Source organism: Mustela lutreola, chromosome 16 (assembly GCF_030435805.1).
Source record: "Mustela lutreola isolate mMusLut2 chromosome 16, mMusLut2.pri, whole genome shotgun sequence".
Lineage (NCBI taxonomy): Eukaryota > Metazoa > Chordata > Mammalia > Carnivora > Mustelidae > Mustela > Mustela lutreola.
Window position 1 is genome coordinate 22,881,625 of NC_081305.1, and position 25,353 is coordinate 22,906,977.

At 38.1% G+C, this 25,353-nt stretch overlaps 1 protein-coding gene across 4 annotated transcripts in view; it reads left to right on the forward strand.

Annotated features, from left to right (window-relative positions):
* Positions 1-25,353, forward strand: part of CDH8 (cadherin 8) — a 377,915-nt gene that overhangs the window by 154,283 nt on the left and 198,279 nt on the right. For 3 of the 4 annotated variants that reach the window (XM_059152871.1, XM_059152869.1, XM_059152872.1), the window contains one exon: positions 17,072-17,191. The exons of the other annotated variant lie outside the window; for it this stretch is intronic. In XM_059152871.1, the coding sequence (XP_059008854.1) occupies positions 17,072-17,191 (120 nt within the window). The remainder of the gene's footprint in view (positions 1-17,071; positions 17,192-25,353) is intronic. 4 annotated transcript variants of the gene reach the window in all.

Consider the following 25,353-nt stretch of genomic DNA (forward strand, 5'->3'; position numbering starts at 1 on the left):
AATTTGTGCATCAGAAGAACTTGGGGAATTAGTTAAAATAGTTTCACAGCTTCACCCTCAGAGTCTATGATTCAGTACATTTGGAATGAAGCTGAAAATTTACATGTCTAACAAGTTCTGGAGGAGGCTAAAGCTGCTGGTCTGGAGACCACACTTTGAAAACCACTTGCTCCGTGGGTGACTCTAATGCCAGATTTCTCAGCTTGGTGTTCCCGGTAGTGTGCCGGGAGATTCTGAAAACAAAATAAGAGAGGTATGACACATCTTTCCGAGGTGCTACCAGAACATTTGCAAAGCTATTTCATATCCTAAAGAAACAATGTTGATGTATTAGGGAATGAACCACAGAAACAGCATGACATAGTCTGAGAAAAACACTAAGCCTCCGAGTTGTTCCAAGTTTATAATTGCCTGCTTCTACCTGTGAAAGCTGTCACCTAATATGACTGCCCAACTTCCTAGAGATTTTTCAAACATGTCCACCCAGACATCGTAAAATTAGGGGTTTCCGCAGGGCAAGTGCTGTGTCTTATTTATCTAACCTTAAATCCCTAGGTTCTAGTGTCATGTCTGGCAAAAACAGAGGCTCCCACGATCTGTGTGGTCTTAGGCAAGATTTCTTGCAACCTGCCTTGTGTTTAGTTGCCCCATAAGGAAAATAAGAACAATGGGGAGATAATATTTTAAGTTGGGCCTGTAATATTGATTCAAGACAATATTTTATATTTATGTATATATTTAATATTATATATTTATTATTTAATATTACATATTTAATATTATGTATTTATTATTATGTATTTATTATTTATCAAATATATAGTAAATCTACTGAGAACTTACTGTGTACCACCCAAGCATTTAATTACCATAAATAGGAAAGTTGATGTAAGCCATTCCATGCGAAATTCTTTGGTGGACCTGAGAATTTCACATATACCAGTTTGTAGTTCACTTCTTAATTAACTGTGTGGCTCACAGTTCAGAAAACACTGCTGCAGAGGTTTTTATTCCTTTCAGAGGCAATGCCCGCCTGGGGGATATGCCAGCCAATAAAGGTAGGGTGAAGAATCCAGCCTACTTCAGGATTCTTTGTGGAAATTAAAGAGTCTAGTGGATGCTTAGCATTGTCTAAATAACTAATCTTTTAGTATTTATATAGCAGCAACTGTATTCATTATTGATTTCCATTAATAAAAGCACACATTCATACAAGCTACACTCTAATTAGAGAGAGAATTAGAAGTGCCTAATGCCTTAGTCCTACCAAAAAATGACAATACATGGGTTTAAATATTTACAGAAGTAAAGTGTAAGCTGTTATCTTTGGCAGTTCTGCGGGCTCTCCTGGAGGCTTGTTCACAGGGTTTGACCCCCTCTCGGTCCTACATTGTACTCACTGCTCCTTAGAATGCAGGTGCTAATTAACTTCTTAACACTTTTTGCACAGTACTAAAAGCCCAGCCTTCTTACATCTGTGCCTTCTAAGGTGTCTCTTTGAGTTACCTACTAAAAAGAGGAGCACTGCCCACGGGGAGTAGGTATTACTTTTGTAATTAAAAACTTGAAATAACATATAACTTTCAAAAGGGCATAAGCCCCTCTTCCTCTTCCCAACTCACAAACAGCTCTTTTCCGTGGGCTCGTGTGTGGTGAGGTGGGTTCCTTGTTCTCTCCTCTCATTCTGAGTTGGTTTCCAAGGGGTAGGACCTAAGCCTCTCTCTGCATCTTAAACACTACTTCTCTGGGGATTCTGGCTCTGATGAAGGAATCATTCACCCAGAGCAGGATTCTTCTCAAACTGGACACCTTTCTCTGTTTTCTGACATACTGTGCTTTGTTTGATAGTTTCAAAATATGTCCAGTGAGTGTCTCTCCACATTCTGATTCTCAAATAGCAGCTAAGTTCTGGATTTTTTTTTTAAGTCCTATAGGAATAATATAGTACATATCACATAGTGCATAGTACATAGTATGGTACATATTCCGCAGTACCTAGGGCATGAATCACTCGAGAGTGCATCGTTCCTGCCATCTGCTGCCAGACAGAGTCAGCTTAGGATTGTTAAGTCCCACATCTCTTGATTATGGGAACCCATGACAGTGACCTAAACATTTTAGTTTTGTTCTTTTCTTTTCATTTCCCTTTTTCTTCTCTTTTTCCCTTTCCTTTCCTTTCTTCTTTTCTTTCTTTTTTGAAACAGTATTTTCCTTTGTTTGTTTTCATTTTGTATAGCCAATTTTATCTTCTTTTTTTCTATTTTAAGGTTTGCTATTATAACTATTACCAATGATATTGTAAATGTTTTTATTTGTTTATAATTCATTTATTCATTTGTGTATTTATTTACTTGTGTGTGTGTGTGTATTTATTTTTGAGTGAGAGAGCAAGCAAGGATGGAGAAGCAGAGGGAGAGGGAGAGAAAATTTAAACAGGCTCCATGTCCACTGTGGAGCCCAACACAGAGCTTGATCTCAGGATGCTGAGATCATGACCTGCGTCAAAATCACGAGTTGGATGCCCAACCGACTGAGCCACCCAAATGCTCCTCTAAATGTTTTTTAAATAGGTATTCATTTATTCTGTCAGCATGTAGGAAAAAAAAAAACACAAACAAAAAAAACTTGCTCATGTTTTGGATTCTTTCTCTAAGATAACTTGAAAGAGGTGGAATTACTAAATCAGATGTTTGACTACATCTATATATCTAATCTACATTTATGTATCTACTTACCAATTATCTATCTCCCTACTTATCTCTGTATTAATCATTTATTCCCCTTAGTATACTAACTACGGGGGTAGTTGCTATTTTAATTATGTAACAAATGTCCATATGGAAAACATCTGTAATTGAGCAGATGAATGAATTGAAAACAAACATTTATTGGGTACCTATTTATTCTTATCCTTTCTCAGGAAGCTAGAAGTCATTTAAATATAAGTTTTAGGGTCTGTGTGAAACCTAAATGAGATAATCCAATCAGGTAAATACTTGGGCCAGAAATATAGTGGTTTCTTTATATTTGATGGTAATGATCACTATCTAACTAAAAGAAAAGACAAATATTTGGAAGTAAGAAAGGGCCAATGACAACGAATGGGAAATACAGAAGTTAAAATGATGTGGAATTCTCTAGAAATTCATGGATTTTCCCCTTTATGCTTTTCTTTTGAAGGAATGTCATGATGAAGTTTGTGTTTAATGACCATCCAGATTCCTAATTATTTTCCTGGGGAATTTGTAGAGCCACTATAGGTAGCTGCACATTCTATATGAAATAATGTTTTGAAAATATTTCTCTGGAGAATTTAAAAACAAGAAAAGCTCAGATTCCACTGTTTTTAGACATATCCCAGTGTTCCTCATTTCACATATTTATACTCAAACATGAACAAAATCCTTGCTGCCACATTTTTCTTTCTGCCTAGAGAACAGCTGTAAAGATATTAATTGTGCTTCAGTTATAAATGGATTGCCAAAAGGGACAGAACGGGTTGTGTATCTCATCAGCATGCCCTGTCTGGTATAAATAATGAGACAGGAACTTGGTAAATTGGAAATTTGTGATAAAAACGAGATGTGATATTATAAAGTCCCACCAGTTCCTTCTTTGAACACATTGATTTTTAAGGCATTCTGCAGGACTGCTAAATCAATGATCGCCTGTCACAAAATGTTGGTTAAAGGGGCTCTATTACTGGGGTCAACTACAAATTAGCCCAAAGGGTAAACACAAAGGTAGTATAAATGTTAAAAAGAAAAAAAAAAAAGTCACAGAGATTGTAAAACACAGTTGGAAAGGCACAGCTGTAAGAAAATGTATACAGTTATTTCTCCCATTCTACCTAAAATTCTTAACTATGCTAAGTAGGAAGCACTGAAGAGTGGAAATATAACTAAATTGAATGAGGTACATTATCACTTCAGTTATTTTTGAAACAGAGTTGGGATTTTCTTTGATGTTTCTTCAAATTCTCTGTGTCTTTCAAATCTGCTGATTTTCACATTTATCTTTTGTGAGCACCTCACAAAGCTACTATTTCCCAGCACGATATCATGATTAAAATTTAAACAAGCCTAAGAAAAAATATTGATATTTCCAAATATCTTATACAAATAAATTGATGCAATTTGACTTGTTTCTTAAATAAAACCCAATTTTGGAAGAGGTCTTAATGTGATAAAAATCTGGGAATAGAATAAAAAAAAAAAATCACCTAACTTAAGGTCAGTATTCTGAAATCACAAAATACACTTGTCGTCGAGCTACCTGTCATGTGATGTCATTAGGGGAGGTTGCATTTCCATACCTCCAGTCTGCCTTACACCTTTCGCTAGGAGCCAGTCTCCTCTGCACACACACTACTTCTTGACCTAAATTATAGCCTGTGCAGTGAAGTTTCTTTCTGTGACTCTCCTCATTAGGCTGTGAGCCCTCTTCAAAGACCATGGAAGACCTGTATTTATTTTTGAAATCTCGGGGCCAAGCATGGTTTGATGGTATCCAACAACCAATAAACATCAACAGAGTAAGGAAAAGGAACTAAGGAAGGAAGAATAAAGAGAGAGAAGGATACAAACCAAAAGAGAATAATACGAAAAATTAATTCGGTTTCCTCCTACTGTTTTGTTGGACTATTTAAAGGTATGGTCCATGTCGGATTCAGCATTACATCTTCAGGGCCAGAAGCATAGAAGCATAATCGGTTTTTCTCTGTCTTCCCCTCTCTCCCTCTTTGTTCCTCTTTCCATTCTCTCAGTTTGAAAAATAATCAAGATGTTGGCAGATTCTTAATCATTTTTTTGTAAACTCAATGCCTAGTCTTTCACATATTCTTTTATTTTTGCCAAGACTTTAATTAAGGCAGGTAGAATTTTCGATACATTTTTTCCCCCAGCTCTCTCCGGGCATGCATGTATCAAGTTCTCCCTACATTCTTCTAGTATTTGTGTTTCCATGCTACAGTCTGCTTATTTCATGTGACCACATTTAACTTCTTCATGTACAACTGTAGAAATCTATTTTTTTCTCACACATCTTTTAATATGACCTAGAGGAAAGAAAACAGGCTCTTAACTACCATCCAAGAGTTCCTTCATCCAGGAATGAGCTGATAGCACCAGATCTACAAAGGATATGGTTAGGAATTGACCTGGTTGACTTGATTTCAAGTCTGATGATTAATTTTCTTTAAGGTGAAGTCTTCTTGCCAAGGCTGGTTATTTGTAAGGATCATATGTGTGTGAATTTCTTACTTGTATGGTTAGGTTTCCGACCTATGGATAATCTTGACTATTGCTGTTAAGGTGTTGGAATTTCATTGTTGAGCTGTCTGGGTTTAAGGAAAGAAAAAAAGTGAGTTAGAATAGTATCTATTCACTTATTGACTCTATGCCTGAATACATGTATTTAGCTTTGTTGAGTGCTGTTCTCCACACTTTTGAGTGTCTTGGAGTCAACAGTATCAGCATAAGTATATCTGGAGTGTAAAAATGAGTAAGGGACGGTAAAGGACACTGCGTAGAAAGCATGTAGCTCCTAGTTGCAGATAATTTAAAGTCTCACTGTCCTTGTCCCAACTGGAATATGAAAATAGGACCAGTGATAGCTTATTTATTTATTTATTTATTTGTCTAACTCTGTTAGATTGAAAGTCGATGTGTTTATAAAAAGTAAAATTTAATTTAAAATATACTACTACCAGAATATAGGTATGCCTCCCCCCTCTTTTTTAATACAGTAAAAGAAGTGATGGTTTTGGGTCAGGTAAAACTGGACCTGAATGTCCACTTCTTAAATTAAGAAATGGTGATATTGTGTCTTAATCACTCAGGGCTGATATAACAAATTATCACAGACCAGGTAATAATTAGCGCTTATTTCTCATAGTTCTGTTGGCTGGGAAGTCCAAGATCATGGTGCCAGCAGATGCAGTATCTGGTGAGAACCTGCTTCCTAGGTTGCAAGTGGCTGCCTTCTTGCCATGTCTTCACAAAGTGGAAAACAGAGAGAGAGAGAGGTTGAGACAGAGGAGCGGGCTCTTTTGTTTCTTATGAGGACACTAATCCCATTATGAAGGGCCACCATCATGACCTGATTACTTCCCAAAAGCCCCATCTCCTAATACTATGCCACTGGGGGTTAGGATTTCTGCATATAAATTTGGGAGGAACACAAAAATGAAGTTCATAGTAGCTTGTTGGTGATTTTTTTCTCCCATAGGGATTAAAGAACTTCTCTATTTAATGGTAGTGGATCATCAAGCAAGAGTGGCTCAGGTTCAAGAAATGCTTTCTTGAGTCATTTTCTTAGAGTAGAATTTCCTTAAACACATTCTGGCAAGATAGGCAGAGAGTCCTTGTTCTTTGTGAATCATAGGGAAATCCAGAAAGATTTACTCATAAGAGAGAAAGGTCTACCAGACTTCCAGCTCCAGCAGCATGAAAGGAGAGGTTAGCTTTCCTCCACCTTCTTCCATCCTCTCCCCTCACCCATCTCTCCAACCGTGGCCACTGCTGCTGCTTTTTACTGTCAGATGATTTTGTTGATTCATGCTTGAGTTGAATCTCCTAGTCCAGTTCTTTGCCCAGAACTATGCTTGCCCTGCCCAGAATGTAGCTTTGGGGCTACTCATTCCCTCCATGATGAGCTAGACTTTGATGCCCGATTTAGAGACCTGATCTCTTAGAGATTTGCTTTCATGGTTGTGACTGCAGCCTTCCTCGATGAAGGACTGTTAAACCCAAAGAGGCTTCACTTTGTCACCCATAGAACGTTGCATCATTGCCCTTCCTCCTTTTCCCCGGTAAAAACACTTTCCACCTCTTGCCCCTCAAATGAAGTCTTCAGACCATCGGTACTTCTACAGGAAATTTTCTTGAACTCATATAAGGGTTTGATGTCATACTAACTTTTGTTTATAGCCACAGGAGTGGGCCAGTCTTTGGGAAGAAAAGAGCCTGACTTCCCTCCTCCTAAGAGGAGGAAAAATCCCTACTGTTTCTTTTCTAATAAATTTAAAATATGAAAATAAGACAAAACAATGAAAGCAACAAATCGCTCAAAATATCAGCAGATCAACCTACTCTTAATCTTTGAATGTGTCTTCCTAAAGAAAATAACCATGCATTCAATTAGTCATTTATCTATTTGACAAATATTTATATCACTTTCTGAGATGCTGGAGAGAAAAATAAAAACATTAGGCTGTGTTCTTTGCAGTTGAAGATCTAAAATTCAGAAACAGTGAAACAGATACGAAGGCGGGAAACCCTCATCACTCGTTTTAAATACAGGTTTTAACCCTTTTTGTTTGAATGGAGATCATCTTTACAGATGCTCAAAGGCTTGTTGCAAAGATTAAAAGAATAAATATTTTATACCAGGCATTGTTCTTAGTGCTTGTACCATTAGGAAATGTAGAGGTATGCCTATGCTATGAACTAAGGATGAGGCCACATTACAGAGGAATGGGTTAATTCTGGAGAGGAGGATTAGATGGGAAAGTTGAGAGAATAAGAACAAATATTGTTTTCAAGCAGCTTTCACTCTGCAAGGGAAAAATCTGTACCCACTGTACTTTATATATGAGGGAAGTAATGCCCCCAGAGAAGTCAAATGAAATATTTTTAGAGTGCAGAAGTGGTAACAATTCACCTTGGGGACAACTAATTCTTGAACCCGAGTGTGAATGAGATAGGTAGATATGTTGGGGAGTCATAGGAATGTACTTACTTGAGTTGGGGGAAGAAAAAAAAAATTGGGAGAATTGGAAGCCTTTGGTGTAAAAGAATGTGTAAACCCTATTCTAACATTCTGTTTTCCTGAGATAAGCTCTGAATTTATCAACCTCTTTCATGGGGATTTCTTGATCTGCGGCCCTCCCTCTGAACTTTGACTCAGCATCAGCCTTGTTCTTAAATGTAATCTTAATATTTATGCCCCCTCCTCCCAGAAACCTTGCTTTCTCTATGTAGCTGCCCCTCCCGTGTTACTCACCACCATTCTTTCCCCACAGCACTGGATCACATCATTTGTCACTCATCCCGTCATTTTCTGGCCTCCCACTGGTCTTCCCTTCAAAAAAGCAAGAATCTTCTAACTATAAAGTCTCTTGGGTACTTAAAAGAAGGCTTGGCACTTAGTACAAGCTCAGTAAAAATATACTGTGATAACCAAGGGCCCAAATAGGCAGTAAACCCAACTGTTTTCCATTTTAACAACAGACTTCATGGATAGTGGCAAATATAGAATGACATATTTTGGGTAACTTAGTGCATATCTTTTAAAAACTATTCTTGAAACCAAAGGTCTCTAATGATTACCCAGTTAAGCCTGTTTTTGTCTAAGACTTTGCCTTCTCAATAGCTCAATTCATTTGGCCAGGTATGACATTTGGTAAGAGTTAAGCATTTTGTCTTTCAGTTGGGGGACAGGGAAGTAACCATGTGAGGTGATGGATGTCTTGATTAATTTCATTGTAGTAACCATTTCACAATGTCTGCAGATATCAAACCATCATGTTGTGGACCAATTTAAATATGTTACAATTTTTTTGTCAGTTACGTGTCAGCAAAGGTTGGGGGAGTGGAAAGGAAGGGATTGTAGTCACAACCACAGTACTGCCATTTTTAAGTGTCTTGGCTTTTAACTAGAGAATTCAGCTCCTTCTACAAGAATAAAAAATGAGCAGCCACTGGAGTGGTTATAATTTTATTCTCATGCCTCTTAAACTCAAATTCATCCTTCATCAAACATACGTAAAGTAGCGTGCCATAGAGAGCCAGAGGTGCAGCTCAACACAGTGTCCCCCACCCAGGGACTACTGACCATCATCCGCAGGGAGCAGACTCAGAATATGAAATGGGCGGTATTCCCTTTCTTATATTAGGAAACCGAGTCTCATAGGTGTTGAGGAAAAAAAAAATCCTTGGAGTGTAAGAGTGACATGTCATTAATGTAGAGTATGGATCTCAGTCTGATAATAAGAGGATGTGAACAACACTTCTGACATTATGAGTGTAGCATATACCTGTTTTCCACTATATCATGCCGACGACTTCTGGAAATACATTTAACAAAGGTTTGCAGTTTCCTGCAGTACAGTGAAACCATGTGAAAATGTGCTAAAATGAACTTCAAACACTCTTGGGACAGAAACTCTGACTGCTGCACTTTCTTGTGCCGTCCAAGTCTAACTTGGAGCTCAGCCCACAGTACCTACTATGCTAATAGCCTTTGTGTGAGTGAATGAATGAGTTCATGTAATAAAATACAATGAAGGAAGCCTCCACCTACCGCGGTCCTGACACTTTGCAGAAGGCATCCGTGGAACCCCTGGTAGCTTAATTTTGCAAGGTCAGGATGGAAATAGCCGGCGGTCTAAAGCATAATGATACCAGTTTACTTCTTAGGTATTTATAGGATTTAATTCCATAGGTAACGGATTAGCAAAGGCTTGATCGCTGGGAATAGGCAGCTTAAGGAAAAAAATATATACTTTTTTGGGTCCCATTGTGTTATGAGTCATTCTGATTCTGAAAAGGTTTATTTATGCACACAGAACTATAAAACAGACAGCTTATTAGTTTTCACAACCAGACTTCCAATCGTCCTCATTATCTGTTTGCAAAAGCAGTGGGTAGGCCACCATCCTGCTCCTGTTTGTGAGAAATGCAGAATGTACTTTTCTCCCGTGCATAGTAAACATGGCTGAGATTTTACAGTTACACATTTTCATACAATATTTTTCACTTCTGTCACACGATGCATGTTACAGATGTTCACTGGAATGATGCAGGGGTGAATGGAAGACATCTGTGCGCTCGCGCATTTTCTGAAGTGTTTAATTGTTCCAGAAAGTTTCGGGCTCATTTTATAAACACAATGTTAAATGTGTATGGATGTTTCATTAAGTTACAAAACTGTTTATACCTCTAAATGCTCCAGAATAAAATATGGAAATGGAATTTTATTTCCCCAGTTTATGTCCCGAATCGTAGAGCCAGAGAAATGACAGGATGCATTTCCGTGTTGTCCGTCCGCCTGACTGCAGTTAAGAATCTGTCCCTGTTCCCGTAATAAATTCAATTTGGAGCATGTAGAATTTGGCAGCAACATTTTACTACAGGCTGAGAGCTGGCACATGAGAAGAACACCCAGTGAGCAATGGTTAGGCCTTTGCAAAAGATGATGGAGGGGAAAGAGATTGTTTAGGATTTCATTGTGTGGTATATGTCTTAAAGACTGATTTGTGAAATGAAATGGCAAACCCAGGCTGCCTTTGCCTCTTGCTAATTGGCTTCTATAAATTGCAGGATTGGGCACCAAAAAAGAGAAGGCTTTCATCTTCTGTTGTCACCCTCCCCATAGCTTCCCTAGTTAACCAATAGTTGTTCAGAGCAGCAGTTCTTAGAAGGAAGTAAAATCCTGTCTTCCTGCTTACAGATGGTATATCTCACTGTTTCCCTCAGAAGTTGGTTGAGAAAGAATTCTCCATATATAGGGTTAAAAAACGCAAGCCATACATTCTACTGATCCACGGTTAACCCTCCTCAACCTCCAAAGATCCCCGAAGGCATCCCTTCGAGGTTTGGATACTTGACCTGTGTCTTCTATAACGAAACAGCAAAGCTGAACAACGAAAATACTGGTAGGAGTTAGGACATCTTTGCACTGGGAGGATTTGCCTGGGGCCCTTCAGGAGAGAGTAGGGTGGATGGTCCGTTGGGGAGATGTCAGGAAAACTACACTGGCTGCCTGCAATTATTCAGAGCTTTTCTGTAAGCATGTCAGGTCTGTGTTCTGTTGTTACTTGAGGGTGGGTGGGGGTTGAGGGACAACAAAACAAAACAAAACAAAAAAAAAACCCTCTAGAAGTTGCATGCCAGTCATGTACAGAGGCATCCCAGAACATGTTTCCATAAAAGTAAAAAATAATGGATTTGGCATAACACACTTAAAACATCCAGGGCCAGATGCTTCAGCTTCTAGTAAGCGATAATTTAAACGTCAACAAGTTATGCGGGCCTTAAGAAATTATTGCTCGGCTAGTCAACAACCAAAAAAGGTTGTCATGGCAACACCTGTGTCCCCACTACCTCTTGCGTTGCCTAGGACTTGGGAGAATGAGCCAAGAGGATGAGGGAAGGTGGGCTAAGGGTTTAGTTTTATTAAAATAACGAATGCATGCTGCATCATTGCTGTGACCTGTTAGGCCTCTGATCTTTGGAATGTGTGAATGTTTAAGACATTTGGGGATGATAATGCCAGATACTCTGTCCACGGATGGCACACACTGAACTTGGATCAGGGTAGCCAGAAGGTCAAATCAAAAGTTGGAAGATGGTAGCAAGAGGCCAAGAACATAGGCCTTTGAATTTCAGTGATTGCAAAGGTTCTGCTGCTTTATATTCCCACCTGCTAACAGAATGCTTATTCTCTGAGAATGTATTGCAAATGACTCTTTGCAAATGGGGTTTGTGTTCTTCTCATCATAAGAGTTTTAGTTTTTCCAGTGTGCACATTTTCACGCTGCACCAAACCTTTGTTTTCCTGCTCAGGGTGTCAGCACCAGCATTTTTCTTTCTGAATAATGTGCAGAATTGGTGTGCTGACTTGCTCATAAAAAAGTATAGTCTAGCTAACAGAGCTGCACTACCTAAACCCAACATCTTATTTTCCCGAAGGCCTTTCATCTTAGTTTGTCAGCAAACTGGAACCTCTAACCTGACAGTGTAAAATTTTTGATGGTTAATATTGCTTGTAGTGTTTGCTGTCATTATAGGGGGAAGATGTGTGGGTCCTGCTGCTAATGGGAGGGAACCTACAGGTGTGGCAGGAGGCAAATGATACCACAAGCCCTCTGTTAATTAAAATCCAAGCACACACTGGCGAATCTCACTTAACCAAGAAACTAAATGCAGAATAATGGGCTGATTAAAAGCAGAATTCACCTTGGAATTGACGTATTCCTACTTGAATTGATACTAGCAGGATGCATTGTGGTGACAGGGATCATTTTTGTTGACAACAGCTGGAAATACAACAGCTATATTATTATAATTAGGATCAGCATCAAGTTGGATCATAATAGGAGCTTTCTTAGAGAAATGGCACAGTGTCAAATTTATAGTCACTAGCTAAATGAGTCTCTTGTATCCTCGACAAAGGGACAAAAACAGTTCCAAATGAAAACACAAACAGAGAATCCTGTTGTTATATTTCCTGGGTATTAGGCAGGGCCCTATTTATCACACACCAACACTTGCCGCTTTGAAGAAACATTATCCTGCAAGGTTTACACTTTTCAATTTGCCTCTGTGGTCTGCGTTCTGCATGCATTTCCATGGAGAAGCCTACACCACAGCTTGACTAGAAATCTTTTCTGCTGCAAGATTAACCTCAAAGTATCCATTTTTCCCCCCTCTGGGTAATCACTTGACAAATGCATGCACAAACCCTCTGCACACATCTATTCCAGGGTACAGGTGCATCAACAGCCTTGAATCACTATTAGGAGAAATATTGTCCTTGATGGGAAGTAGTACTGCCTTTTCATTTCCAGGCATCTCGAGTTGAAGGATGCGGGTTTCCCGGGAAGCCAAGCATCAGGCAGAAAGATCATGGATGAGGTTGTGGGTAAAAGCTTGCCTTCGCTGTGCTGCATTGCCTGGCAGAGTAGTTCATCTTGGCAGCAGTGCGGGATTTGCATGGGCTGAGAGACATGGCATTCATTAGAATGACACCTACCCAAATAACATCGAGGAACTTGTGCTGGTGACTTGCCCAGTGCCTGGCCTTGTGCTTGCTACATCAAAGCCCATTTTATTTTTGAGCCCACAGCAAATTTATACCATAGAGGAAACTGACAGGAGATGAGATTCTGTGTGTGTGTGTGTGTGTGTGTGTGTGTGTGTGTATTTTCTAATACACATAATGTGCATATAAATACAGGGATAGTAAGCTCCCAGAAGTATCAAATGTCAATGACTCTTCATTAATTTTTCTATAACTTACTATATTTCATTATGTCAACAAGCCTAGGAGTTAGCAGTTACTATCACTTTCCTTTTTACAGGTTAGAAAACCAAAGCTTAGAAAAGTATTGTTACTTTGGCCAAGGACATAGGACTCATAGAAGTTGAAGATGGATATAAAACAAGTGCCCTAGGGTTGCCTGGGTAGCTCAGTCAGTCAAGTGTCTGACTCTTAATTTCAGCCTGGGTCGGCTCAGGTTGTGGTCAAGGTTCTGGGTAGAATTGGGCCCCACATTGGGTTCTGTGCTCTGTGCAGTATCTTCTTGTCCCTCTCACTCTGCTGCCCTGCCACAATAAATAAATAAATAAAATTTAAAAAATAATAATACAAGTGTCCTGGTTAAAGACAATATGACTCCAAACATATCTTCTTAGTCATTTGTCTCTACTTAATATTATCTCATTTGATTCTTACACAGAACTTGGAGATGTGCGAAATAAAAAATGATTGTCTTTGTATGTGTTAAAAAAAAAAAAAAAAAGAAAAGAAAAAAAGAAAAAAGCTGAATCACAGAGCCTGGAAATGATGGAAACCTGGCCCATGACTCCTGCCTCACTTTTGTGATGTCGTAGGACAATAATATCAAGTTACAGTAATCGGTGACCATAGGATCATCATCAGTCTTGTAAGCTTCCTAGGATATACCCCCAACTTCCATTTAAGGCGAAGTAATCCCCATGGGCGTTTATACAATTTGAATAGTTGAAAGAAAAAATGCTTCATATATAAACAAATCTGACGAACTCTTCAAAGTAATTAATGTTTCTGGGGGGGGGGAAGAGTGAAGTGAAAAGTTAACACTGTCCAGGATCTGCTATGGTTGTTCTGAACTTTGGCTTTGACTAAGAGTTGCCTGAGAAGATTTTTAAAAATACTCCCATCCCTGTCTTGCCACCCTGTAGGTCGGACAGATTCCCCGAAGATACGGATATTCATCAACCTAGATTCTAAAACGTAGGCAGAGTTGATGTCATAGGCTTCAGACGTGGTCATTTGTGTGCTAAACCTCTGCGTATGTTGTTTGGTTTAACCCTCACAATAATTCGGATATGTATTGTAGATTGGAAGTTGGAGGCTAAGGCAGGTTAAATGATCAGCCCAGAGAGATGGGTAATTAATTGTTTCAGCGTAGGTTGGAAGCATTCCATCTGCAAAACGGTGACCCACGCGTTCCTCTGCCCAATCATACCCACGGCGCACATATACGCAGTGATTCTGTCATTCAGAAATCTGTTTGATTTATTTATTTTGTCTCTGTGAAGTCATTTCTCAGTTTAAGTTACCCACTAGCAGATAATTTTTGTGATGATAGGAATCTCCATTTGTTCACCTCTTTGTCTCCAGGGCTTAGGTAGGGAGTGACTAGAACAGAATACTCACCCTCATTACCTTAACATCACACTTGACTTTATTTTTTTGATAATGTGTTATCTCGTTATGGGGGGAAGATGTTTCTCCTAAAAAAACGTTAAACATGCAAATCAGCTCAATCGAGCAAAACAGATGTGTCGTGCTCATCTCCATGGAAGAGTTCACCCTTTCTCACCAGTCTCTGAACTATGAGCGCTCAGAAACTCCTGAGTCGTTTTCTTACTCTTCATTCTTTTTTTCTTTAACTTTTATCTTTTTCAGAAAAATTGCAGAGAGTTATGTATACCCCTCACCCAGTTTACTGGCTTTTGAACATCTTATGGAACCTAAATGCCAGGATGAAAACAAGAAAATGAGCATCGAGATCCATATTTATTGTTAAGGTTTTATCACCCCCTCACTGGACTACTGCTGTAACGTCTTAATCTGATCTAACCTTCAGTGTCTCTGGCTCCACTTAAATCTGGGGGCACTGATAGAGGAGAGCCCACAGCATGGGTTTGGGTCTCTAACTGAAATATCATCTCTGTTTCCTGCAGGTTAAGCCAACACTCCCCATCTTGGGATTCAAATGACTCCTGCATTTTGTGCTCCAAAGTTAGCTTGATGATTGATTTTTCCAGTCATTATCTCCTCTTAAAATTTACTTATTTCCTTTTCTTCCTCTTACTTGGAAGGTTTTCCTTCAATTCTTCTCATTCCCACATGATATTCAAATAACTCCAAATATTGTACTTTCCTGTGTGCATCTCTACCAGCTAGCTGATGAGTTATTTGTAAGAGCGAGTCTTTTTTTTTCTTTGACATTGTTCCCAGTGTCTGATGGAATGTGGAATGTATTATACAACTGACATTAGATGCTCTTTCTTTCTTTCTTTCTTTCTTTCTTTCTTTTCTAACTGTAGATTTTGTAGAACCTCTGAATCATCCTTCTGAGTAGAAATTTCCAATTTTACAAAACTATCCGCTGCTCAACCAACATTATTACTACATTTTCCTGTATAGTGACCATAATTCAAACCCTTGAAAGTATTTTGATTGGCACGATCTTGCAAAAGCTCTATCCTACTTCAGTAGACAAGGAGGTCTGTGGCTCAGACCCACCCCTACCTCCATGCCCTTTGGGTTGAAAAACACTCTTCCCCTGTGCTGCTTGAGAGTGCTGATTGTTGGCATCTCAGGGCTGACGATCACCCAGCCGAGGAGAGCTGCCTGGCCCAAGGCCAAGGCTCTATTCTTAGAGGGGTTCCTACATCCAGTAACTGGTCAGTACTCGATCTAAAGGTCTGGCACCATTTCCTTGGTGACCATCCCATTGGTAGGTTGTGCAGTGGAGTCTGCGACTGCAAAATGCATCACAGCCCACAGATCCTTCTGCCCAATATGGACCTGTTCGCCCCCCACAGATATCATTTAAAGAGAACTCCCCAATAAAAATTCTGTAAGAAATCTATGTCAGAGTCTACTTGTTAGGGAACTCATCTCTGACACTATTTGTCATTCAGTCATCAGATTATTCACGTGCCCATTCACTCAGTTATTAATATGTTTGATAATTATTATGTATCTGACACTTACTGGATGAGGGACACTGCCTCTGCCCTCACAGACCTTGAAGCCCGTTACTGCACCAGACATCTCCAGTTTCTCCCAGTTTCAGCATGTCCCAGAATTTCACACAGTCTCTCAGATTACTTTGCCTTTACTTATGCTTGACTTATTGCTTGCAATTCCTTCCCTGCCCTTTCTCCTGGTTAAACTCTACCTGACTTTAATAATGTAACTCAAATGCAGTGTCTCTCAGGAAGTGGTCCCTGACCCCACCCTGTCTGTGGAGTAAATGAGAGATCCAAACATGGCGCTATGGCATTCAGCTGATTTCTGTATGCGTGCGTGTCTGTCCCCTCCTCTAACCTTCCACCACCAAATGGTACACTCCCCAAATGTAGATTTTATCTTTGTATATATACTTCACATTAGGCGAGCTACATGTGGACAATGGCTGAATGGATGAGTGAATAACAAATGGAAAATGAATCTGAAAATAAAGGTTTGACTCTGTTATCCATAAGGCCTAATTTCCTAAACATGCAGATTAATTGGTGGTTCCAATCATAATTTATATTCTGAGGAATTAGATGAAATGGATAAAATATTCCTCTGATAATTTTGTGCAGTTTTTTTCAGCAGCCATTTTTTTTCAGGTATATTGTAGTTGTATTTCGGCAAAACTTAAATGCTACATATTGTATCATATTATTAACCTGGTGTTTCTTGTTTCTTTGATATGTTTCCTTTTCATATTCTCCAAGCCCACATGAGTCTGAAAGGTATCTTTAAAATGAAAACTACAAAGGATTCTTGAGTAATATAGATTCTAAAAGGGTTATCTTTATATAGTACTCCAACCTGGCAGTACTCTTCTTTTTAAAGACTTGGATATTTTTGAAGTTATGACAGAGTAGTTTATCTCCACATTTTTGAAGAGATTTCTTTTTTTTTTCTTTATTCCCACACATGGATTTCTGTATGATATGCTTGGCAAAATTTAGCTCTTGGCAAAGAATAATGTGTTAATTATTATCTTTTTCTCTCCCTCTTCTTTCTTTTCTTTTCTCTTTCTTTCTCTCTCTCTATCTCTCTCTCTCTTTTTTAGGTACGTCTGTCACTAATGTAACAGCTACTGATGCTGATGACCCAGTTTATGGAAACAGTGCAAAGTTGGTTTATAGTATCTTGGAAGGGCAGCCTTATTTTTCCATTGAGCCTGAGACAGGTTTGTGGCCTAAATTTTGAATTCTATTTACCATGTTATTGCTTCAGGGAAACACTTTTCTTGGGATTTGGATTATGAAATGTTATGGTTAAGTACTTCACTGCCTGTATCAATAATATTTGAATGTGTTATTTCTGTGCAGTGTGTGGTACATGGCAAGCCCAACAATCATTTTGATACCGATTACAACAAATCGAAGACCCTTTGTAGAATATCACCTGTTTAACAGATGGCCTGGCACCATTTTTCATCCTGGGGCAGGGCAGCGGGGAAGGCACTTATACATCAGGCACACTGAAATACCGGATTTAAGAATATAGTCAATTGCTTATTGGCTGTGTGATGCCTGGCAAGTGACATTTATAAATCTTTTTAAGTGTCAACTCCCCTATTTATAAACTGGGTATGGTATCTACTTGCTAGAATTATGATGAAGATTAATCAAGTAATAAACATCAACCATATATAGTCTATGACATGTGGTAATCTTTTAATGGATGGATACCACTAGATTTGCTATTAGATTCCTTACTCATAAATCAGGATCCTGGGATGCCTGGGTGGCTCAGTTGGTTAAGTGGCTGCCTTTGGTTCAGGTCATGATCCTAGCGTCCTGGGATCGAGTCCCACATCGGGCTCCTTGCTTGGCGGAAAGCCTGCTTCTCCCTCTGCCTCTGCCTACCACTCTGTCTGCCTGTGCTGGCATGCTCTCTCTCTCTCTCTCTCTCTCTGACAAATAAATAAAAAAAATTCAATAAATAAATAAATAAATCAGGATCCTGATGTCTACCCACTAGAGTTCTTTATGGAGATCGTAGTAATAGTAGTAATAGTAGTAGTAGTATTGCCAGTATTAAACCCAGTCAATATCCTGAATCTGGTGGTATAGACTTTAGAAATCATTAAGTTATTTAAAGGAAAAAAAACAAAAACTTTTTTTTTAACTGACGAGGAAGATAATTTCATAAAATTATAGTTTTTGCAAGTTTTCTTCTTATTGTTTAACAATGTATTAAAAGAGTAAGGCCACTTTCCCAGACTTTCTATAATCCTGTGGGATTTTTGGTGGTACATATTGAAAAATACGAATTTTTATTTTGTATCTCTGGTTTAGTCTGCAGATTTCCAAATTGAAAAATTCAGTAAACAGCTGCATATACATATAAGTTCTTCAATTTATGAGTTTTCAGTATTATTGAGATAAATTTCCATGTCTTACCATTAAGTCAATTATTAATTAAATTAAAAATTTAAAGCCTCTCTTTGCTTTTTTAATTCAAAGAGTAAAATCCTCATGCATTTAAAAGTGAGAAAAAGTACGTTTATGTATAAATAGGTCATGGCTTGAAATTGAATTTAGATTTAGAAACAGGAAAGAACACTTCTAAAGCACATTAATTAGGGGCATAATTACATATTCTTCCTCAGTGAAGAAGGAAGTCTGTCATAAACTTCATCTCCTTTGGGTCCCTTGATGACCCTAGGGGAAGTGACAGAGAAGATAGTCAGCTAAGAGAGAGAGACAGAGAGAGACAGAGAGAAGTCTGGACATGTCCTCTTGGCTAACGTCACAGTGACCGAATTGGGAACAGACATGGGACTCATATCTTGGTCCTTAATTTCAAAGTTGTCTTTGAACCTCACTCTCCCTAGGTAATAACTATGGTATAAGGGCTTATGTAAAACAGAAATTGTTGATTGCTTAAGTGGAGTTAAATCATTTTCTTCTTTGCCTATTTTTTCACTTGGATCTTTTTGTTCACCAGGCCCAGTGTAATCCAGCAAAAATTAATTCAGCATTCACTGTGTTCTAGGCATTGAATTAAATATAAGGAGAAAAATTCACAAAGGCTAATGTCAGCCTGCGAATATCTCAAAATCCATTTTAGAAGACAGGCTTTTGCTTTCAACATAGGCACAAGGAAGCATGGTGATACCATTTAAATAATTGATATATCAAAAATAAATTGCTTTGAGGTGTAGATAATAAAAACCCCCTACTACGTCAGAGAATTTGGGTACTTGAAAATATCTCATTGACATGTACGTCAATATATGTTTCATTGATATATATTGCCATTTGCTTAATCAAATGTCAGCCACATTTAATATTTGCATTTTTACCCAGCATCATGAGTATCTGTCTCAACATACATTTATTTGAGCTTTATCATTTCTAATATGAAAAATACAAAATTATATGGTTTATATTTTAGGAGGTGAATTCTGATATTATTGTGGGAAATGTAATAGGGAGAAATGATATGATGCTTGAAGAATATATGTAGTAATTGTTTAAATATTGGTTGAGTGAAGTTGTGATTTTTAGTTAAAGCAGATACAGTGCAAGGAAATAGAGGTTAAAAAATCAAAAATCAGCCTAAGTTCTTTTTTTGTAACATAAATATGGACAATTGAATTATAAATATTTTTGTGTAAATGACTTCATAATTATACTTGTGTGTGTTCAAATGGAAGCAGTGTAAGTTGTTCCTAAAGAATCTAAATTTTACTCTGTGAGGACTTTTTTTCTCTCTCTCTCTTTTTAAAGATTTTATTTATTTATTTGAGAGAGACAGTGAGAGAGAGAGAGCATGAGAGGGGAAAGGATCAAAAGAAGTAGCAGACTCCTCACTGAGTGGGAAGCCTGATGTAGGGCTTGATCCGAGGGTTCTGGGATCATGACCTGACCTGAAGGCATATGCTTCACTGATTGAGCCACCCAGGAACCTCAACTTTTTCTTTTAAAAAAAAATTTTTTTTGAGACCAGTATGATTGTGTGTGTGTGTGTGTGTGTGTGTGTGTGTGTGTGTGTGGTAGAGAAGGGCATAAGTGTTATGCAGAAAGACATTAAGAACAGTTAAAAATTTTTTTATATTGAAAAATATAGAAAAAAATGCAAAGATCAGGGAGCATTTTTTTTTTTTTTATTTTGTAAGCAAATGGAAAATAAATACACTTTCTGGTGACCAAAAGATGTGTATCCATTACCGTGTCCTCTGAAAGACATTGAGACAGAGTTAGGAGAGCGAGTGGCTTAGCAGGTAAGAACTATAAAAGATAAAAGAAGCACTGTCTTAGTTCTGGCTGCTATAACAAAATATCTTAAACTGGGTGGCTTATAAGAAACAGAAATTTGTTTCTCACAGCTCTTGAGGCTGGAAGTCTGAGTTCAGGGTGTCTGCATGTTAGAATTCCAGTGAGTGCCGGCTTCTAGACTGTAGAGGGCTGACTCTCTATATCCATGTGGGAAGAGAGTGGGCTAGCTTGCTGGCTTCGTTGAATATGAGCACTAATACTATTTTTGAGGGATTTACTCTCACAATCACAGTGTCTGTTAAAGCCACTGTCCCCAATTACCATCACATTGGGAATTATATTTCAACCTGTGAATTATGAGAGGGACATAAATAACCACTCCATAAGGGGCATGCAACAGAATCAGGTGGGGAAACCCATCTCACTGTGATGCAGACCTGATAGCCAAGCAAGTTAAGGGGAAAGGAAGCTGGATAAGGCAATGCGTATTAACAGCACCTTGACCAAACCCTTAGGTATTCCTGGAGCAAAGGTTTCTCTTAGAAGATGTCCCATATGTTATGTACATGGCCAGGTTTGAATACAGTCTTAATCACTCTTTGTCTCTGATGTGCCTGGGAAGAGTAGTCCTCAGCTCAAATACTAAAACTAATCCTAAAGATGATTCAGCTGGAAGATGTCAGCTAACTGCACTCTTCGGCAAATTCTTTGAGACCCCAAGCACAGTGGGTCTCTGTGGCTGTTGCAACATGTGGCAAACACAAATTTTTGTCCTAGCAAGTCAGTGAATGTGAGGTTTCAAACAGTAATATGCAAGATTAGTAGGTGTTTGGTAAATTATTTAGTCAAAATCCAATAGTGAGAGTATTAAGGAGTGCACTTATTTATTTTTTAAAAAAGATTTTATTTATTTATTTGACACAGAGAGAGCAAGGGGGAGAGAGAGAGAGAGCAAGCCAAGTTGGTGGGGGGGGATAGCAGGCAAAGGAGAAGAAGGCTCCCCACTGAGCAGCTTTTAATCAAGTCTCTCTTGTCAGTTTGATCATCAATTTTGCCTTGGCCATTGTATCTAAAAAGTCATTGCCAAATGCAAGGTCATATAGGCTTTCTCCTATGTTCTAGGAATTTTATTGTCCTGTGTCTAAGAAGATTTAGGTCTGTGATCCATTTTGAGTTAGTATTTATGAAGGATTTAATGCCCATATTTAAGTTCTGTTTTGTTCTGTTTTGGTTTTGCATGTGGATACCCAGCATCATTTGTTGAAAGGATTATCTTTGCTGTACTGTTTTGCCTTTGCTCCTCTGTCAAAGGTCAGTTGACCTTATTCATGTGATCCCATTCTGGGTTTTCTGTTCAGTTTCATTGATCTTTTTTTCTGTCCTTTCACCAGGATCCCATTGTCTTGATTACTGTAGCTCTGTGGTAAGTCTTGAAGTCAGGAAGCATTTTGTCTTTCTAAGTTTTTCTCCCTCAGTATTGTGTTGGCTATTCTAGATCTTTTACCTCTCCATACAAACTTTGGACTCCGTTTGTTGATATTCATAAAATAATTTGCTGATATTTTGATTGGGATTGCATTGTGTCTATAGATCAAGCTAAGAAGAACTGACATCCAAATGTCATTGAGTCTTCCTATCCATGAACATAATCTCTCTCTCCATTTATTTATTTATTCTTTATTTCATTCATCAGAAGTTTGCTGTTTTTCTCATATAAATCTTGTATATACTTGTTAGATTTAAATTTAAGTATTTCAGTTTGGGGAGGTACTAATATAAAAGGTATAAGGTTTTTAATTTCAAATATATCATTGTTACATAGGAAAGCATTGCCTTTTGTATGCTGCAGCCTTGCTGTATTTGCTTATGAATTCCAGAAGGTTTTGTTGTTGTTATTTATGTCAGTTATTTTGGATCTCCTGCATAGATGATCATGCCATCTGTGAACAAAGAGTTTTATATCTTCCCCCCCAATCTATATACCTTTTATTTCCTTTCCTTGTCTTATTGTGTTAGTAGGGACTTTGACAATGATATTGAAAAGAAGTGGGGAGAAGATACATTCTTGTCTTGGACCTGATCTTAATAAGAAAGCTTTAAGCTTATCATCTTTATGTATGATATTTTTAGGGTTTTTATGCATAGTCTTGATGGAATTGAGAAAGTTCTCTTCTCTTTCTACATTTTTAAAGATTTGTTTATTTATTTTAGAGGGAGAGGGAGAGAAGGAGTGTGTCCCAAGGAGACTCTGTGCCAAGTGCAGGGCCTGGCATGAGGTTAGATCTCATGACTCTGAGATCATGACCTGAGCTGAAGCCAAGGGTCTGGTGCCTAACTGATTACACCACCCAGACACCCTTCTTCTGTTTCTGTTTTCTTAAGAGTTTTAAATCATGAATAGGTGTTGGATATTGTTAACTGCTGTTTCTTTGTCTGTTGATATGATCACCTGATTTCTCTTTTTTAATCTGTCAATGAGATGAATTTCATTAATTCATTTTTGCCTGTTGAACCAACTTGGCATATCTGGGATAAATCTCACTTAGTCATGACATCTAACTCCTCTACTTTTTTGGGATTCAGCTTGCTGATATCATATTGAAGGTTCTGCATCTGTGTTCTTTAGAGATAGATATTGGTCTGTCATTATCATTTCTTGGAATGTCATCTGACTGTGGTATTACAGTAATGGTGGCCTCATAGAATGAGTTAAGAAGCAATTTCTCTGCTTCTGTCCTGTATAAGAGATTGTAGAGTATTGGTATAATTTCTTTATTAAGTGTTGGTAGAATTTACCAGTGAACCCATCTGGGCCTTTCCTCAGTTCATTTTTATATGAGGATTTTGGCCTTACCAGTAACAGTCAGACTCATAGCTGTAATGATCAATATTGTGACAGTGAACATTCTCTCAGCAGGCTATGGGACTTGAACATATTTATGATATTTATAAAAAAAAGATTGCCCATTGGCAACTGTCATCAAGTTCTTGATACTAGAATATTTTTAATAAAAAGAAACCAGAGCATAGGAGAGAAAAAAAAAAAAATCCCACATGTGTCTTATTTTATCCTCAAAAGAATGCTAAGAACAGAACTGTGGACTTTGGAACAGATAAGTTCTTCCATCCCCTTACTTGTTACATTTCAGCCTAATAGAATTATTTTTTGTTGCCATAACACATCAATCTCTTTACCTCAGGGAGAGCTCCTTCTCTTGTTTCAGATATAAACTTAAGATTGCAGAGAGATTTGCTATTTATTCTACGTATTATCTTCTTTGAGCTTATCATAGCCAGTAATTATCTTACACATTGACTTGTTTGTATTTTTAAGTTCTAATGCTGGAATGGAAAGTCTGTGAAGGAATGGAGCTTGTCAGATTTGTTCATTTGTACATCCCTATGCCTAACAGAATTTTGGACACATAGAAGTCCTTCTGTAAGTATTTTAAATATGAATGTAAGAAAGACAAGGAAAGGAAAAGAAGCATGGAAGGGGGAGGCAGGAAGGAGTGGATTAGGAGAGAAAAAGCAAAAGCTCGCCATGACTCACAGAGCCGTGTCATGAACCAGGTAGGGAATCCAGCTTGGTTTCCGCTCTATATTCCTTCTGTGTGTTCCTGTGGTGGGAATAACCCTGCTGTAACCTCAGATGTAGCTTTGTTGTGGTGGTTTGTGAGAGTCACTTAGAGCTAAAATTCATGCCATTTCCACGTCTCACATTATATCTTAAGTGTATAGCCAACACAATGCGATGCTTAAACTTGCAAAAATGAGCCTTGGGACGGTGATGAACTCTCACTCAGATTTAGTTCTAGATCACATGTTGAGACAGAAAAGTTAATGGCCACCACACAAGGAAAGAATGGTTATAACCTATCTTCCTACTCCAGAGGTCACTGTGATTATAATAATAGCAACAGCAACAACAAAAACGAGCGAAAGGAAACTATTTTTTGTGTTTCTAGAGTTCTTTAGCTTTGACAGAGCACTAAACCGAACTGTAGAGGGAAGAATTTCTTCTCCACTCCGCAAATGACAGAACTGTGGTTCAGAGAGAGTGTAAGGTAAAATGCTTTCTCCATCTACAAATAAAATTTCCTGTCACATTACAACAACAACAGGAAGAAAAACAACAACAAGAATATAAACAAAAACAACCCTAATTTATGGAATACTCATTATGTTGTTGACATTGTGCTAACTGGGTTTGCATGTATTATCAAATTTAATTTATTGCATACAATATTTTGAGATAGTTTCTCATGTCATCTCAGTTTTACTTCTGAGAGAACAGAGGGTCAGAATTGATAGCTTTCTTACACAAGGTGCTTGAAGCAAGATTCAAAGTGAGTCTGTCTGATATCAAGTTCCAGTTTTTCAACAGTCTCCTATACACCCACTTCACTACCAAGTATTGTAGCTAATCCCTGGGGCTATCATTGGTTTAGAAAGGGACTTATAAAACTTTGAGGCAGGTCCAGGTATACAACATACCTAGACATGGGAGGCAGTTTAATGTCAGAGAAGATGTGAGCAGTAGTAATTGCAAAATGAATTGGCATTTTTTAATGAATAGCTTCAAAAGGCTGAAAATAGCTAATTTGTATTTTGTTTCCCCCTCGATGCTACCTCCAATACCATGTTTTCTTGCAACATTTTGGACATAGGGAGGAATGTGGCATTCATTTAAAAAAGCATTAATTTGAGGACAACCATGAGAACACACTTGCAGTCCATCCTAAGTGATTGAAGATGGAAAGTCTAAATGAAATGCAAGGAAAGTGAATAATAAATGCTTAATTATCCATAGAAACCAGGGTAAAGTTGCAGGATAGTCTAAACTTTGCTCCAGGCAAGAAAAAGTATGAAAAATGACCTGCTTAAAAATAAACTAACTTAATTCATTGACCTTTTTTTTTTTTTCTTTTGAAACTCAGAACATTGTTTCTTATTGGATACAAATAACATTTGTCTCAGTAGAACCTGTACAAGTGAGCTAAGGAAAAAATACTTTTTGGGGGAAAAAAATCCATGTAATGGATGGTTCTCTTTTAGAAAAATCAAGGTAATACATGGAGTCTTCATGGAATGTCTTCATGGAATTGAGTCATTTTTATGC